The 17,659-nt window shown below is 43.3% G+C and overlaps 1 protein-coding gene across 1 annotated transcript; it reads left to right on the top strand.

The window, feature by feature from the left end:
• The first annotated feature begins 7,960 nt into the window (after positions 1–7,960).
• Positions 7,961–16,245, top strand: LOC114285937 (NAC domain-containing protein 1). The gene is made up of 5 exons (XM_082893265.1): positions 7,961–7,976; positions 10,294–10,312; positions 14,807–14,937; positions 15,044–15,330; positions 15,916–16,245. The coding sequence occupies exons 1-5, from the start codon at positions 7,961–7,963 to the stop codon at positions 16,243–16,245; spliced, it is 783 nt and encodes a 260-aa protein (XP_082749391.1).
• The last annotated feature ends 1,414 nt before the right edge of the window (positions 16,246–17,659 follow it).

The raw sequence follows: 17,659 nt of genomic DNA, 5'->3' as shown, positions 1-17,659 counted from the left end.
AAGGCACTTCGATACGAAAACAGCCACATCTCTCTTCATACCCCGCCACCAAAATTGGCGACCCAAATCCTGATACATCTTAGTACCTCCTGGATGCACCGCAAGGCGCGAATGGTGAAACTCTCGGAGTACTTCCTCTCGGCAAGCCTCCGGTACAAACAAACGGTCTCGGTATCTCACACTCAGGTCGGGATACACCGTCAAACCCTTCTCAACTTTCCCACTGGAGATCTTTTCTCGGAGGGATTCTACCTCAAGGTCACCTCTCTGTGCCTCTAACACTCTAATCACAAGTGTAGGCTGCACCACGACAGAAAACAAGGCCGCAGCCTCAACAGATTCGCCCAGTAGCAAATCAAACTCGCCCAGTGCTCCCAACATCTCCCATTCCCGGATGGCTATACAAGCTACATCACTAATGGTTTTCCTACTAAGGGCATCGGCCACAACATTGGCCTTTCCCGGATGATAATGTAATTCAAAATCATAGTCTTCGATGAACTCCATCCACCTCCTCTGCCTCAAATTCAAGTCTCTCTGTGTAAACAGATACTTCAAACTCTTGTGATCCGAGAATACCTCGAACCTCTCACCATAAAGGTAGTGCCTCCAGATTTTCAAGGCAAAGATCACAGCTGCTAACTCTAGGTCGTGTGCGGGGTAATTCTTCTCGTGTATTTTCAACTGACGTGAGCCATAAGCTACCACTTTTCCCTCTTGCATCAACACACAACCCAAACCCTCTCGTGAAGCATCACAATATACAGCATAACCCAACCCTCTCTCTGGAATAATCAACATCGGAGCGGTGGTCAATCTAACTTTCAACTCTTGGAACGACTTTTCACAAGTCTCACTCCACTCAAACTTGACTCCCTTCCGAGTCAGTCTAGTCAACGGTGACGCTAACCTGGAGAAATCTTTCACAAACCGACGGTAATACCCAGCTAATCCCAGAAAACTGCGGATCTCAAACACACTCTTAGGCTGTGCCCAATCTTGCACTGCCTCAACCTTGGATGTATCAACAGACACCCCTTCCCCGGATACCACGTGGCCTAAGAATTTGACTTCCCCTAGCCAGAACTCACACTTCCCAAACTTGGCATACAGCCTATGGGCTCTAAGTAACTCAAGCACCACTCTCAAGTGTGCCTCGTGCTTCTCCTCAGAAGACGAATAGATAAGGATATCGTCCACGAAAACAACCACAAATCGGTCTAAGAACTCCCGGAAAATCCAGTTCATCAAGTCCATAAAGACTGCCGGTGCATTGGTAAGTTCGAATGGCATCACCAAAAACTCATAATGGCCATACCGCGTACGGAATGCCGTCTTAGGAATATCTTCCTCCCTGACCCTCAACTGATGGTAACCCGATCTCAAGTCTATCTTAGAGAAACAACGGGAACCCTTCAACTGGTCAAACAAATTATCTATACGGGGCATAGGATACTTATTCTTAACCGTAGCCCGATTCAACTTCCGGTAGTCAATACACAATCTCAAGGCACCATCTTTCTTTTTAACAAAGAGGGCCGGTGCTCCCCACGGTGAAACACTAGGGCGAACAAAGCCCTTATCTAGCAATTCCTGGAGCTGAACTTTCAACTCAACCAACTCTGCTGGAGCAAAACGGTAAGGTGCCATAGAAATCGGCGCCGTACCAGGCACTAAATCAATAGAGAACTCTATCTCTCGGTGAGGTGGCAAACTAACAAGATCTTCGGGAAAGACATCCGAATACTCACAAACCACCCTCGGCAACACAACCTGGGTCTCACCACACTCACCACTCTCAAAACTGGCAAGTAGACTACTAAGCTCACTTCGCCCTCGCGAATCATACCCCGGTGGCAAAACACTACCAACCCGGTCTCCCAAGAAATGGAACCACTCCCCGCTCAAGGTACACAATGTAACCCTCTGGCGGTAGCAATCAATAACAGCCCGGTATGACGATAACCAGTCCATACCCAAAATAACATCAAAACCCTTCATGGGCATGACAACAAACGGAGAAGGAAGCCTATAGTCGGCGACCTCTATATCACATCCTCTAACACCCTGTTTCAGAATCAACTCACCGCCCAAAGGCGATACCACACAAATAGGAGATGCTAACTGTGCTAACTCCAATTCCAAAACAGATGCAAATGCAGCAGATACAAAAGAATGAGATGCACCCGTGTCTATCAACACATTAGCAACTGAGTTGCAAAACAGAAAAGTACCTCTCACTACTGATGGAGCCGGTACTAAGTCCTGCGCGGTAACAGCATACACGCGCCCCGTAGGCCCCTGGTCTACCTGCTCACCTCTCGGAGCAAAAGACTGCTGCACAGACTGGGATGACGAAGCTCCCGGATTGGCCCTCGAGGCCTGCACAGACTGAGCTGGCTGAAAACCCTGCGTCTGCCTAGAACCAGACGCTCCTGAAGTGGCACTCAACTGTGGGCAAAACCTCTTCATGTGCCCAGGTTGTCCACACTGATAACAAGTCAGGAGCTGCCCCCTGCCCAAACTCTGACTCGGCGGTCTAGCTGAAGATGAAGCAGCTTTCTGACCCCCACCCTTCTGCGGGCAAACAGAAACCTTGTGACCCAACTGGCCACACTTGTAACAGGTGAAATCCCCCTGACCACCTCTCCCGGAGCCTGCACTCGGCACTGGGAAGGTCGATCTAGCAACACCACCCTGCGACTGCTGAGGGTTAGAACCCCTCTGCCTCCTGCCATCTCTCTGACTATCCTGGCTCCTCTTGGAGCCTCTCTGACCCTCATCCTCCTCCTGCATCATAAGCTCCATATGAGCTGCAGCATCCACTAGGTGTCTATACTCTCGAATATAAGACCCACCAATCCTCAACTTGAGGCCCCGCCTCAACTTCCGCTCAAACTCATAGCAACGGCGTTCCTCAGACGCCACCAGTTCAGGTGCAAACCTAGACAGACTGGTAAAAGTAGCCTCAAACTCGGCCACTGACAAGCCCTGCTGATTAAGCCGGCTAAACTGATCCCTCAGCTTCTCCCTAGCTGCTGCTGATAAAAACCTCTCCTGAAAAGCATTCACAAATGCCTCCCAAGTACCACCAACACGAGCTTTCTCGTACTTCCACCATTGACCCGCATCTCCCTTCAGCTGGAAGGATGCCAAGGTCACTTTCAGAGCTCCGTCCTCGATGCCAAGCATCTCAAACGTCTTCGTTGTCTGTTCGAGCCATTCATCTGCCTTAAGCGGCTCTTTAGGATCCCCGATAAACTCGTCCGGATTACACCGGAAGAACTCCCTCTTCAAGAAGGAAGGTCCTGTCTCAGCTGCCTGATTCCCAGCTCTAAGAATACCCAAAGCTCCTGCTATCTCTCTGGCCAAGGCACCCATAGCCTGCTGACCTACTGGCTCGGCCACATTGGCCTGCCCAACTCCCTCCTGCACTGCCGGAATCTCACCCGGTAACGGTACTTCCTGCCTCGCAGGTCTACCACGCCTAGCACCTCTTCCTCGTCCTGACATCCTAATAAAGGCACACAGAACGTTAGCACATTCATAAATGTGCCGAAACTAAACACTCACGTCCTAATGCATGGACAACTGTAATTCACTCCACATAAGCACATAAACACATAAGCACTTACGAATTTCATTTCCGGATAATGATAGTCCCGAGGCGTTACTAGAGTTCCGGTTAGAAACAGCGTTGATCAAGTGCTTTTCCAACAAGACTCCCAGAAACTCAAGGATCCAATCAACATCCTAGAAATTAAATCCCATACCCACATAGTCACGTAAGCATGTTATCGAATAAACACATAGCATATGGTACTACATCTACGTCTCTATCAAGCGAGACAAACCCATTGTGATCCTAATCACTTCCCACGTACCCAAAGTATTCGAACCCGGTACGCTCTGATACCAAGTTGTAACGTCCTCAAAATAATAACAATAAACCCATCAAATAAGACATACATTTACATTTACACTAACCACAATCCTTTATTTCATTGAGTTTCACTACATAAGTATTACATGTTAGCATCAAAACAAAATGCCCTACGGGCTTACAGCTTTCCAAGTTAACACTTGGTTTCATCAAAAGAGTACTAACTCGTTTACACATTAAGCCCTTGGCTTGAAGTTGCATGTAATACATCAAAAGTAAAACAACTACACTATGTCCGCCTCTAGCCTTCCAAGCTATGTCCTTGGAGGTGGCATGCTTCCTGTAACTGAAAATGATATTCCCATATAGGGTGAGCCACAGCCCAGTAGAAATACACTAAACCAACCATGGACAATGACTAAAACATTAGCAATTGATAGTTGGTCAACACTGATACAATCACATAAATTACATATTTATGTCAACGACTTACAAGTCCCAATTACTTTTCATTTTCCCTTTTTCAACAGATAAGCATGCTAGCTCTATCATCATTTCCACAGATATGTATAAAAACTATATCTCACATTCAGATAAGCATAAAAGCTATATCCACATTCTCAACAGATATGTATATCAACAATATCCACAGATAAGCATACAAGCTATATCCACACTCTACAACAGATATGTATATCAACAATATCCACAGATAAGCATACAAGCTGTATCCACACTTCACAAAGATAAGCATATGAGCTCTATCTTCACTTCTCTAGACAAGCATATGAGCTCTGTCTACGGAGTTCATCCCCTATCTCCTCCCAATACCTATCCGGTTTAGAGGTACATCCCCTATCTTCCCCTAAACCGCGGAGTACATCCCCTATCTCCTCCTCTACACAAAACGTATATAAACACATTGGTTCTATATACAATCACACAATACATACAATTAATGTATTCTATCAATCGTCAAGTTCCATGACACATTCCATTGATTAGTTTCCGTTTACCTAATCATCATGCATTGTCTACAACAATCTCGACTATCCTCCACCGATAGCCCTAAGCAGTTATTTCTAAAACAGAAAATAAATGCACAAATGGATATTCAATCAACATTTCATTTCCTCATTTCTCACCAATTAATTATCCCAATTAATTAAACAATGTAATTAGGCTATTTTCCGTAATTACCATTTCAACCCTTAGGTCCCATTTTCATCAATGATTCAACAATCATTCCATTTTTCTATGCCAAACATGCATCTAGGTTTATTATGAATAAAACCCCAACCTTTGTAAAATTACACAAAAGCCCCAAACCTTTACAAGATTACCAAACCAAGCCCAACATCTCAAAATACCAAAATTTAAAGACAAAACCCATAGAGAGGAGTAGGTTATCCCTACCTCAAATTCGGAGCTCCAAGGGAGAAGAAGACAAAACTCAACGTGCTCCAAAACCCGAGATTTTCAGATTAAAGTGAAGCCCTCGACGATCAACAACTTTTTTTGTAAAGGCCAAAGGCGAGCAAATCACTCCTACTAGATCAAAACCTAGAGAGAAGGTAGTATCTAGAGTGAGAGGCTCAACAATGGTGATTTTGGAAAAGTAAGAGAGAGAAGAGAAAGCAAAAAGTGATTTTGAAAGTCACAATTTCGGGACTTTAACCCAGGTCTCCGCTCGAGCGTAAAACACCCCGCTCGAGCGGCCACTCACAGACTTACGCTCGAGCGGCCAACCTCCCGCTCGAGCGCAGAATGCACTCGCTCAGCACTTTCGCAGAACCAGACCTCCGCTCGAGCTCCCAACCCTACGCTCGAGCTCACAACACTGCACAACAAGATACTGGATGGATGTAATCTACGCTCGAGCTCCAACACCCCCGCTCGAGCGTACAGGCCAAAAATCTGGGCAACTAGTTTTGGTTTCTAAACTCAACCAACCTGTAACCAACCCGCCCAACACATCCTATAACTCAAATACAAAGTAAGAAAGGATGTAAACAAGATAATAAACAACTACCAACATCCACGGACACATGTCCGGATCACTATACAACAAGGGTAAACCCGGGATCGCTATAAAGAACCAGTCTAAAATTGTGCTCTTGATCCAAAATCATATTGCGACCGGTGTAAGAACTGGTGCGTGAGTTAAGGCTCGCCTCCGACCGAACTAGAAATCCCTTACACAACAAACCAAGCTACAATGTTGTACCTGCCCCTTGACCGAACTGACTAGGTTGGCCAGGCACACCTTTGAACTTTGCCCCTGGGTGGCTTTGCTTAACCAAGCCAACCAAATCCACAACAGCGCTGAGCTAGGCCACCGTGAACACTTTAATATAGCCATTTTTGTTTTTTAAGTAAAAAACGGGAAAATATCAGTTTCTAGTGAACTCCTCTGGAGCTATGGCCGAATTTTGAAGAGATTACCATATTCCAGACTATGTCCACCTTTCTTTAGCCGAGCTAGATACCACATCATGCGGCAAATTAGGCTTCGTCCCTTTCACCATGGTGTCCATCGTTAAGGGGGGACTTCGGTTCCTTATCCCACCATTGATCTGTGAGTTCCTTAGACAAACTAGGCTTTGCCCCACTCAATTGTCAACCAATACTTATAGGATAATCAATAGGATTGCCGAGCTGAATCGTCGCCTTGGTCTTAACCTTGGTTTGGCCGAGCTGTTCCATCAATACTTGCTTGGCCAGAATGACGACGGTTGGGTTTATTACCTTAGAGTCAGGAGAGGCCGAGAAAAAATAGTCAAGAGGACACCGGACAAAGACTTAAACGACGACAACTTTCTTTGGGTGTCAGGCAATTTTGAAGAGCAGGAAGCCCAAATACCGGGCTATAATATAAACTGGAATAAAGGAACAGCTGGTAAGAGCAATCCAGTTTAGTTTTCTTTGCTATTTCAACAACTACCATGCTGACCCTCGTGATTGTTGCCTGTGCAGATTTGAACCAACTTAAGTCCAACTACACTTACGCCAACCAGGACGCACTCTGAGCTGCGCTACGATATCGACATCGCAATTGGACCGAGCTACTCGACGTACAACCGACCTACCATTACAGCAGTAAGAGGAAGACTAGAGTAACCGACTTCCTCTTTGAGCCTTCCCCCGAACTCGATCCACTCTTCCCCAAATCAACCTAATTCCCCTAACAGAAGAACAAGAAATGGCAAAAAGGAGGGCCGTGCGAGCACTTATCACTGAGCAGACCTCCTGCACCGCGCTACAGCCATCCGGTCAACCACGTGAAACAGTGGTTGCCCATCCAACTACTTGGTTGAGTAAACGTGCACATACATCATCGACCGAACCGCAATGCGTGGTAGATGAGGAGGACACCGCGCTTCCTGAACCTGCGCTGCCGAGCCCAGAGCCTGTGCGCTTCAATTGAGCAAGCCCATCAGAATAGGCACCCTCAATGACTTACAAGAACTGTGCTGTAACCACCACGAATTTAGTGGTTGCTGACAAGGAACACATGCTCGCTTTCAACCACTCCAAGAGTGTCTGTCTGCCACCAGACATGGAGCATCATGACCACCTAACCGAGCTCAAAGCTATTCACTCAATGACCAAATCGATGATGCTTGTAAGTTCTCCCACCTAGGTGTTTCCATATTAACCATATGTTTGCTCGGTTTAGCCTAACCTCTTCATTTCCTATCCACAGACCTTGCAGAAAAACCATGTGGCCCACAAGTGTGTGCTTGAATGCTGCAAGACCGCTCGGTCGGCCGTGGCTGATGCGAATGCCAGGGCAGCTGAACTGAAGAAGGCCCAGCTAAAGTTGGCCAAGCTGGAATCTGAAAACAAGCGTCTGACCGAACTAGTCAACGCTTCAAAAATCGACAAACAAAAAGTCCTGGCCGACAGAAAGAACGGCTACCTGCGTGAACTGGCAAAGTTGGAAAAAAATAAGAATGCCAAGATCACCAAGCTGCAGAAGAAGATGGAAGACGCTGAAGACCAAGGCTTCAAAGAAAGGGAGGCAACCTACGTCTTACAGTGTGAAACTGCCAAAGACATCTTCTTTAAATGCGGATGGAAGGCCGCTGCTGTTAAGCTCGGTCAGGGGCCAGACACCGAGATCTTTCAGAACCCTCCCCCTCACTTCATTCCAAGCTATATGACGGACTACGCCAACGCGGTCCAACAGAAGTTTCTTCAAGAGGGGGAGGAGGAAGAATCCCTTGAACCGAATAATGCCCCTCCTGAGAACACTAACCCCAGTCTCCAGCCTTTTCTGCTAGCTCGGGTGGATCCTCTCAGCCAACCAATGCCAAGTTCGGTTGAAGGGGTGCCTATAACTGACCTAGTCCCTGAAGTACCCACTGGAACCAGCCTACTAAGTGGCGAAGCCCGGGTTGATCTAGATGCCGATTTGGAGGATCTTTTTGCTTGATTTTCTTTTATTCTTCACTTTCAACGAAAAATATAACCGGGCTACAAGCCCCCCTCTTGTAATGGATTTCTAATGAATGAATATTTTGTTTGCTTTTTGACAACTTTTTGTTCGGCCACTGTATCTTTTTCCTTTAGTGTACTAACTTTTTTACAAGCCTAACTGGCCTAATTTAGCTCAGCCTTCCCTTATCCTGCCCACTTTTTTTGGCTGAGATAAGCATCTTGGCTGGACAACGACTTCGGGATTTAGATAAGTGTTGGTCAAACCTGCCAACCTTCTTCTGCTTAGATCCTTATCTCGGCTGAAGAAAAAAAAAGTGTTGGTCAAACCTGCCAACCTTCTTCAGCCTAGATCCTTATCTCGATTGAAGAAGAAAAAAATTGTTGGTCAAATTTGCCAACCTTCGTCAGCCTAGATCCTTATCTTGGCTGAAGAAGGAAAAAAAAGTGTTGGTTAAACCCGCCAACCTTCTTTAGCCTAAATCCTTATCTCGGCTGAAGAATAAAAAGTGTTGGTTAAACCTGCCAACCTTCTTTAGCCTAGATCCTTATCTCGGCTGAAGAATGGAAAGTGTTGATCAAGCCTGCCAACCTTCTTCAGCCTAGATCCTCATCTCGACTGAAGAAAAAAAGTGTTGGTCAAGCCTGCCAACCTTCGTTAGCCTAGATCCTTATTTCGGCTGAAGAATGAAAAGTGTTGGTCAAACCTGCCAACATTCTTCAGCCTAGATCCTTATCTCGGTTGAAGAATGAAAAAGTGTTGGTCAAACCTGCCAACCTTCTTTAGCCTGGATCCTTATCTCGGCTGAAAAAGAGAACTAGTGTTGGTCAAATCTGCCAACTTTCTTGATTGCCCCCAATTGGTAATAATTATGAACAACTTCTATAGCAGAAAGAATTGTACAGGAAAAAATTGCTTATTTATTTGAAAAAAAAGAAAAATTTACAAATATTTTAAGAAAAAGCTAAAAATAAAATAGTTTGAGATTGACCATGTTCCATGGCCTGGGAATAGCTTTGCTGTCCATATCTTCCAAGTGATATGCCCTTTTTCCTGCTAAACCAATCACTTTGTATGGTCCTTCCCAGTTAGGTCCTAACTTGCCATCTCTAGGTACCAAAGTGTTGCCCATTACTTTGCGCAGTATCCAATCTCCAATCTTGAATTGCCTTGGGTACACTGTTTTGTTATATTTCCTGGATAACTCTTGTTGGTATGAGGCAATGTGTACTAATGCCCTTTCTCTTCTTTCTTCTGCAAGGTTGAGTTCCAGGGTTATGGCTTCCCCATTCAAGTTTGGATCAAAATTTTCGCTTCTAATAGTAGGGAGGCCCACTTCTAGTGGGATTACTGCCTCCATACCATAGGCTAATGAAAAGAGTGTTTCACCAGTTGATTGCCGAGGTGTGGTACGGTAGGCCCATAAGACATGGGGAAGTTCCTCAACCCACTTGCCTTTTGCTCTTTCCAATCTCTTCTTCAGACCGTCTAAGACTACTTTGTTGAAAGCCTCAGCCTGGCCATTAGCTTGGGGGTACGCCGGTGTAGAGTTGTAGAATTCTATCTTGTATTCTTTACAAAAGCCCCTAAAGATTTTGCCATCAAACTAAGTGCCGTTGTCGGATATTAAAGCCTTGGGTATGCCGAACCGGGTTATGATGTTCTACCAGACAAATTTCTTGACGTCTTTTTCTTTTATGGATGCGAGTGCTTCTGCCTCCACCCACTTTGTGAAATAGTCTGTTGCTGCGAGAAAGAACTTTCTGTTGTCGGGCATAGCTGGGAGTGGTCCTACTATATCCAGGCCCCTATATTGCAAAGGGCCACGGGTTGGTCAATAGTAGAAGCTCTCTAGCTGGTTGATGTATTTGGTGTGCGAACTTTTGACATTTCTCGCACTTCTTGACATATTTCTGTGAATTTTCTTGCATATATGACCACCAATACCCTTGTGAAATTGCTCGGTAAGCCAGTGACCTTCCCCCTTGGTGGCTTCCGCAAACGCTTTCGTGTATTTCAAACAAAAATGCCTCGACCTTGCTGGGATGGACACACTTCAAGTAAGGTCCTGTGAAGGAATTTTTGTACAATGCTAGTGATGGGAAGTGCCAAAATCGCTGTGACTTTGCTCGAATTTTGTTGGCTTCTTTCTTTTCTTTAGGTAAGATGCCATCTTTTAAAAATAGTATGATGGGGTCCATCCAAGAAGGGCCTAGCTCGGCATAACATGCTTCGGTTGCTTCGGGTTCTTCAATACTTGGTCTGGGTAGGAAGTCAATCAGCAATGGGTGTGGGATAGATGTATCTGCCATTGACGTAAAACCGGCCAGCTCATCTAGTTTAATATTTTCCTCCCGGTCGATTTTCTTTATCCGGACTACTTCAAACTCCATGATCTCCTTTCTAACCAAGTCTTGATACTTAGCCATCCTATTATCCTTTGCCTCATAGTTGCCTGACGTCTGGTTAACTACCACCTGGGAGTCACTATACACCATCAGCTCGGTGGCCTTCATACGAAGTGCCGATTTCAAACCTACTAGTAATGTCTTATACTCCGCCTTGTTGTTGGATGCTGGAAAGCCAAGGTTGACTGCTTATTCAATTGTTAGGCCATCCGGTGAGATGGGGACTATGCCCAGTCTTGCACCGTGCCTATTGGATGCTCCATCTACGAAGAGTTTCCACATCTCTCCGACGAATAGCTTCCAGCAAGCGGAAGGGTCTGATGATGTCTTGGGATCAAGGGTGTTGCCAATGCCTTCATCCAGGTTAATGTCTGCCGTTAGGCTTTAATCTTCACTGTCTGACTATCTTAAGACTCTACTTTTGGGTGAGTCCTTCCTGGCAGTGCTGTGGTATGTTCCTTCTTCCCTCTCCTCAAGCCTGAATGGCTTGCAATGCCGCTGGGCATCCTGCTTTGGGGGCCGCGCAATTTCAGACGGCCTTAGGCCCAATTCATATTTCTATCTAGCATATAAATAGATAGAGATCAAGTGACTGTGGTTCCAAACACATCGGACGGCCTTGGGCCCAATCCATTCATGTCAAACCGGCCTTTAGCCCATTTGTCTTTCATTCATGTCAGATTGGCCTTCGGCCCATTCATTCTTTCATTCAGATCATACTGGCCTCTGGCCCATTCATTCATTCATGTCAGACTGGCCTTCGGCCCATTCAAACTTTCATGTCAAATTGGCCTTTGGCCTATTCAAACTTTTCATGTCAAACTGGCCTTCGGCCCATTCAAACTTTCATGTCAAACTGGCCTTTGGCCCATTCAAACTTTTCATGTCGAACTGGCCTTCGACCCATTCAAACTTTCATGTCAAACTTAAGGCATAGCAAACATTTGTCCATAATTCAAATTATCAAACTTATAAGAAGGTAAGCAATTGGACAAACGACATATTTCAGATATCTTTATTAAGATATACTACTCACAGTGATCGGCTGGTTAATTTGGCCTGGAGCTTGACCCTACACATCACATAACACATATGGGTCACAACCGATTGAATCCGTTCTTAATTCACATATTCCCCTTTAGGCTTAATTCTTATCCTTCTAACTCATTTACAATGCTCAATGTATGCCTAAGAGTACTTAGAAGTGAAAGGAAACAGAAAACGAAACACAGAATGCCTTTTCAAAATTTTAGAAAACAGGGTCCCCACTCGATCGTGGACTTCCCCGCTTGAGCGGACCCATGAGGTCTGCAAAAGTACTGGATATGTCATATTTGCGCTCGGGCGTGCATTCTAGCGCTCGAGCGGAAGGCCTCTCTACATGGCTCCCAGCTCGAGCGTGAACTCCCCCGCTCGAGTGGGAGTCATGTTTGCAAAAATATGCTGGGAGCCCGTATTTCACGCTCGAGCGGTGGTTTCCTCGCTCGAGCGGACACCAAAATTTCTCGATTTTCTAGCAATGTTCTCGAGCTCACATTCAACATCCAAACCAACATTTCATGCATATTATAGCTCAAACTTAAAATATACTTGTGCTAACATGATACAAACACCAAATTACATCATTATGAAGCCCAATTTCATGAATCAAACACATGCATGTCGCAATTTATTTCAAACTCATTTCCAACATACCAAATTCAAGCATTCAATACTTCCACTCCCACGAATGGTACATGTATGCGACATATAACCCTCATTCTCAACTTATGTGATGAAGAGATGGTCAAGAACATGATCTTCAACTAAAACTTACATGGATCATACATCTGGTGCTCAAATATGCAAATTCAAAGCAATTACATACATGCATGCATACATTAACCTTCAATTCAACATGATTAACTCAATTTCATTTCAATTCTTACTCTTGACTGTTATTCAAACTTGAATTCACAATTTACAACATTAAACTCATGAATTCCTTACCTAGGAGCTCAATCTTTCAAACTTAGGCTTAATTCTTGAGTGTAGCTTCAAATTATTCAAGCTTCAAGATCAAACTTCAATTTTGAGCTCCTTCTCTCTCTAAGCCGACCCTCTCTCCTTGTCTTAGAGTTAGATCAGCCAAAATGAAATGAAAGGAAGAATTGAGTGTATAAAGGTCCCTTATAAGCTCCCACTCAACACATTATTTTAATATTAATAATTGGGCACTTAATTAATCATTCTGAGTCTAATTATTTTGATCCGAGTCAATTTCCAATTAAATTTCACCGTAGGCTCTAAAAATTATGCCAATTACAATGGTGCGACCAATTTCGATTTTGGTGGCCGATAGGACCTTCAATTTAATTTCCAAAGCAGACAATCAAACAGATATTCCTACGGTGAACAGATAAAAATTCAAAACTACATATATTCACATAATTGGCACACAAAATCATATCAGGCACATAATCAAATTCATAATAAGGACCAATTAGCTAATTACGGAACAGGGTTATCACAGAGCCCTTTCCTCAAGCACTGTCCGCAGGTCTGCCAACCTAGGCAACTCCGTGTGCCTAGATGTCATTTGGTGTGAATATGAGGACCGATAACTGCTTCCTTCTGTGTAGGACCTTTCAGTCCTCATTCTCTCAGACCTAGAGTAGCAAGTCCTGGAAGTCCTTGATTGTGTATCGCCTGTCCTTAAGCTTCTACTCTTCGTGTGAGACGGTGTGACTTGCCTGTCATTATCTTCTGAGTGGCAAGAGTGCACCCTTGCTTTTGCCCACCTCTTCTTCCGCCGCCCCTTTGTCTTTTATTTGGCGCTTCATAGTCTCCATGTTAGCCGCCATCCTCCCTATCAACTCGTCCTACTCCCTCACGCAATCCTCCAGAACCTGGGAATCCATCCTTCGCCTCTGTCTGTCAAGGCTTTGAGAGCGACACAGACTTGAGCCCCGTTTATCTCGCGTGTCTTTCCTTGAGCTCCATTGTTGGGGATCCAATTCTGCCATGGACGGGACAAAAGGTAGACCTTCGCATCTTTCACCCCATCTCGGGGTTTGTCCATTAATGGCAGAATGTGTGCGCCATTGAACTTAGTGGAAGAAGAAACTTTAATGAAAAGGTTTGTTCTTCGTGTATTTCCCACAGATGGCGCCAATTGTAAGAGCACGAAATAATCTTCTCGTATAATCCTATTGATCAAGTTTGCACTCCTCCAAACGTTGTCGCTTTACTGCTTGAAAACACAAACATGAGCTAGCTGGCGGGTGTGTGCCGAATACCTCTCTGATGCCTAAGTCAGCAAATAAACTATAAGCTCTCAGTATTTTAGAGTTAAAATTGTGATACGTGTACATAGGTCCTATCATGAGCTTTTATAGATTCTGTCTGGCACAATCCTAGTAGGACTCCAACTCTCCTTGTAAAAGTCTTCCTAGGAATCACACTCCCAAGAATAATGCCTAACTGGTACCACCCTATTTACTGCCAATCAAACGAGAAGGGTTCAACCCCTTTAGCAAGCCAACACCTTCTCAATGCTTTAGGCAGCACCGAAGCAAACCTCTCTGTAGGTTTGCGTCCTGCAGAACTATCTTTAGCTCGGTCCGTCTTCCTTCTTGCACCTCAACCTACTACAAGCTTCAGCATTGCATAGCTAGGTCAGAGCCCTAGTTTCCTTCTACTAGCTAGCTCAGTGTGTAAATGGTCTAAGACCAAGCTATCCAGACGCCAGCCAAAAAACCCCGAAGCTTAGCCCAATGGGCCTAGCGCGGCCCAATTTATTCACATAAATTACCCTTTCAATTATAATGGTCATAATTCTAGCAAGAGGCTACAATACTATCTCACACTTCTAAATATGGTATATACAAAGACCCATCATTGTCCACCCAAATAAGTCACTAGTTAAGACAAAGGGTTGCTTTCCTTTCTATTTTATAGAACCACCACATGTAATTGATTTAATCCTATTTTATTAGCCAACATCAATGCCCTAATCTGCATGAGAGTACACCATATATAACCAGTACACTGTGCTCTCTAATTCACATCGACCTCACTCGATAATATCGGTAGGTTTAGGTTCCACCCAACTGATGAGGAGCTCATTGTGCACTATTTGAGAAACAAAGCAACCGCAAGTTCACTGCCAGTAGCTATTATTGCTAAAGTAGATCTCTACAAGTGCAACCCTTGGGAGCTACCAAGTCTGTGTTGTTGCACCCAACACTTTGTTCTTGAAATCTCCATTTATTATTTTGATGGTCAAACTTACTAAGCGAAAAAGAATTTTTTTTTCCCTCTTTTAAACAGGGAAAGCTTTGTTTGGCGAGGAGGAATGGTACTTCTTCACCCCAAGGGATAAGAAGTACCCCACCAGAGTGAGGCCTAATAGGATGACAGTTTCAGGTTATTGGAAGGCTACGAGAACTGATAAACCAATTCTCAGTTCATGTGGAACAAGGATAATTGGAGTGAAAAAAGCTCTGGTGCTCTATAGAGGACCCCCTCTAAGAGGAATCAAGACGGACTGGAACATGCAGGAGTACAGATTGCCCAAAGCAACGATGTTGACTTCCAAGCGAAAAGGATGCATAAGGGTAAGTTATTTTGCATGATATCTAGCTTTAATTTATGTTCCATTTGCTTCAGCGAAAAACTTTCAGAGAAAATACTTTCCTATGTTTGGCTGCATCCATGAAACTAATGTACTGATGATTGTATTAGTGGTGGTGGTGGGGCGGCGGTGGTGGCTGGCAGTGGTGATGGTGGTGGTGAAGGTGATGGTAGCGGTGGTAGTGCGGTGCCATCAGTACGACATTAGTCCGGAAAACATTTTCCGCCCAAATAGGCTTGTTTTTTGTTGACCATGGAAACATTTTCCGTTGACTTTCGTTTCCCGTTATGCCAAACACTAGCGCAAACAAATGGAGTGTTAACAAGAAGCGGATGTTCTTATGAATCATTGGATCCAACATAAGGGCTTAACCTTTCATGCCACTTCTAGCATTGGCATAGTCTACGACAAGTACTAAGCAGCTCCTCTTCTCATGAGTTTCCAACAACACATGCAAACACAGTACACATTTCATATATTAACTCAATACCAGCACAAGAATATTGATAATTTTTCTATTTTTTTTACACTAAGTAGAGATTGATCGAAATGCTTTTCTTCTTAACAGTTGGATGATTGGGTACTCTGCCGACTTTGGCAGAAAAATAGTATCAAGAGCAGTTTGGAAGATCAATTTGGTTATAGAAATGAACCATTTTGTGAAGAACCATGCTCTACAAGTACAAATGCCAAACTTGAAATGATCAGAGAATTTCTGTACAGAGATTGCCTGGTGTTACCATTAATCATTGGGTCTTCCATGGACACAGTTTCTAGTATAAGCTTTGAAGCTAGCAAAACCTCTACTTCAGTCTGTGAAGGCTATTCTGACATAAACTATTCACAATACTCAGTCCCACCTTTCAACAGTTCGATCAATGGACATAAGAGAAAATAGCCCACTGAAGGAACTCAGTATGAGAATTTCATCTAACCCAAGAAGAAGGTAACTGACAGAGATGATCAATGGAGCGACAACAGAACTGAATCGAATTTATGTATTACAAACCAGTCTGAAGGTAACAACTTCAACACTAACCAATGGAATTCTATAATCCAATATCAAGAGTTTAATCACTTGGACTTCGCAGAAGGTGAGTGAAGTATTCAGGAAAACATATGGATATAACATCTAGGTGTTTTTCTAGAAGTGACTATATGTTTCATATTTTCAAAGATGTTGGAATGTGTCAAATAAGTCTTGTACAACACGGTAGTGGGGCAAAGCAAATACAGTGATTTATTTCACTGGAAATGCTTCATAAAAAGAATTTCTAAATAGAATGACACGGCACTATTACTTCCGAAAATAATAACAATGATGATGGATATTTGTTATGAAATAATTAGAAACTAACATGCCATGTTCTACTAGTGAATTTCTAGTTATAAATTCTGTTTGTAAGTCACTACCTTTTTCATAAGTAAATACAATGTACATAAATGGGTATGCTGTAGATATCTGTGTAATATATATACATACATTGCAACTAAAAGTTCACTCTCCAAGCATGTGAATCTTTGGGTTAAATGAAACTGTTACAAGCTTATTGAATGTTTTCTTTGCAATTAATGAATGAAGTGGCTAGACATGTTGAAGACAAGATTACATGAGATATGTTAATTGTTAAAAGTATTGATCAACGAAATTATAGTAGAATAAATGTTTTAAGAGTAGAGAACAACTTTAGGGTAAGAGGTTTTGAATATATACGACTATGATCAAATAGATGAAATATAACTTAACAAAAGCATACATTAATTAAAAATAATGAATATCACAGCCCCATAGATTTTAAAAGGGTTCCATTTTGTTATCTATAGTCAAATCATTAATGACAGAAATTTGATATTGTATATTACAATGCCATGGGTGAAATGTAAGAACTATAAGACCAGCCAATTCTTATAATAGAAAATGTTTAGAAGTTACTTAACATGATATAGTAAGACAAACATACTTGAATTATGAAAGTTGAGATGTATGCAATTGTAAAAAGATGTCACCCTGGTATGAAATTATTTAGGAGTGAACTTGCAAGTGTGCTAATATGCAGGAAGTTTTTTGAAGTTCCATTTAAGCTTTGGATACAAGATGGTTTTAGCTATGTGGCGAATGTGATTGGCAGTATAGTCAATCCCATTGTAGGCTTATTTTTCCAAAGCGAGTGTATTGAAATTTAAGCAAATAAGGAGATTCCAAATTCCTTCATACTTAATTTAGGTTATGAGGACCCTTATGAAATTAGAGTTGAAGTGTTAAGGAAACCCCAAAAATATGATGAGTGCAAGGCTTTTAGTCATTAACCAAA

The sequence above is a fragment of the Camellia sinensis genome, chromosome 10 (assembly GCF_055761805.1).
Source record: "Camellia sinensis isolate YWXY chromosome 10, ASM5576180v1, whole genome shotgun sequence".
Lineage (NCBI taxonomy): Eukaryota > Viridiplantae > Streptophyta > Magnoliopsida > Ericales > Theaceae > Camellia > Camellia sinensis.
This window is presented reverse-complemented; position numbering and strand designations above follow the sequence as displayed.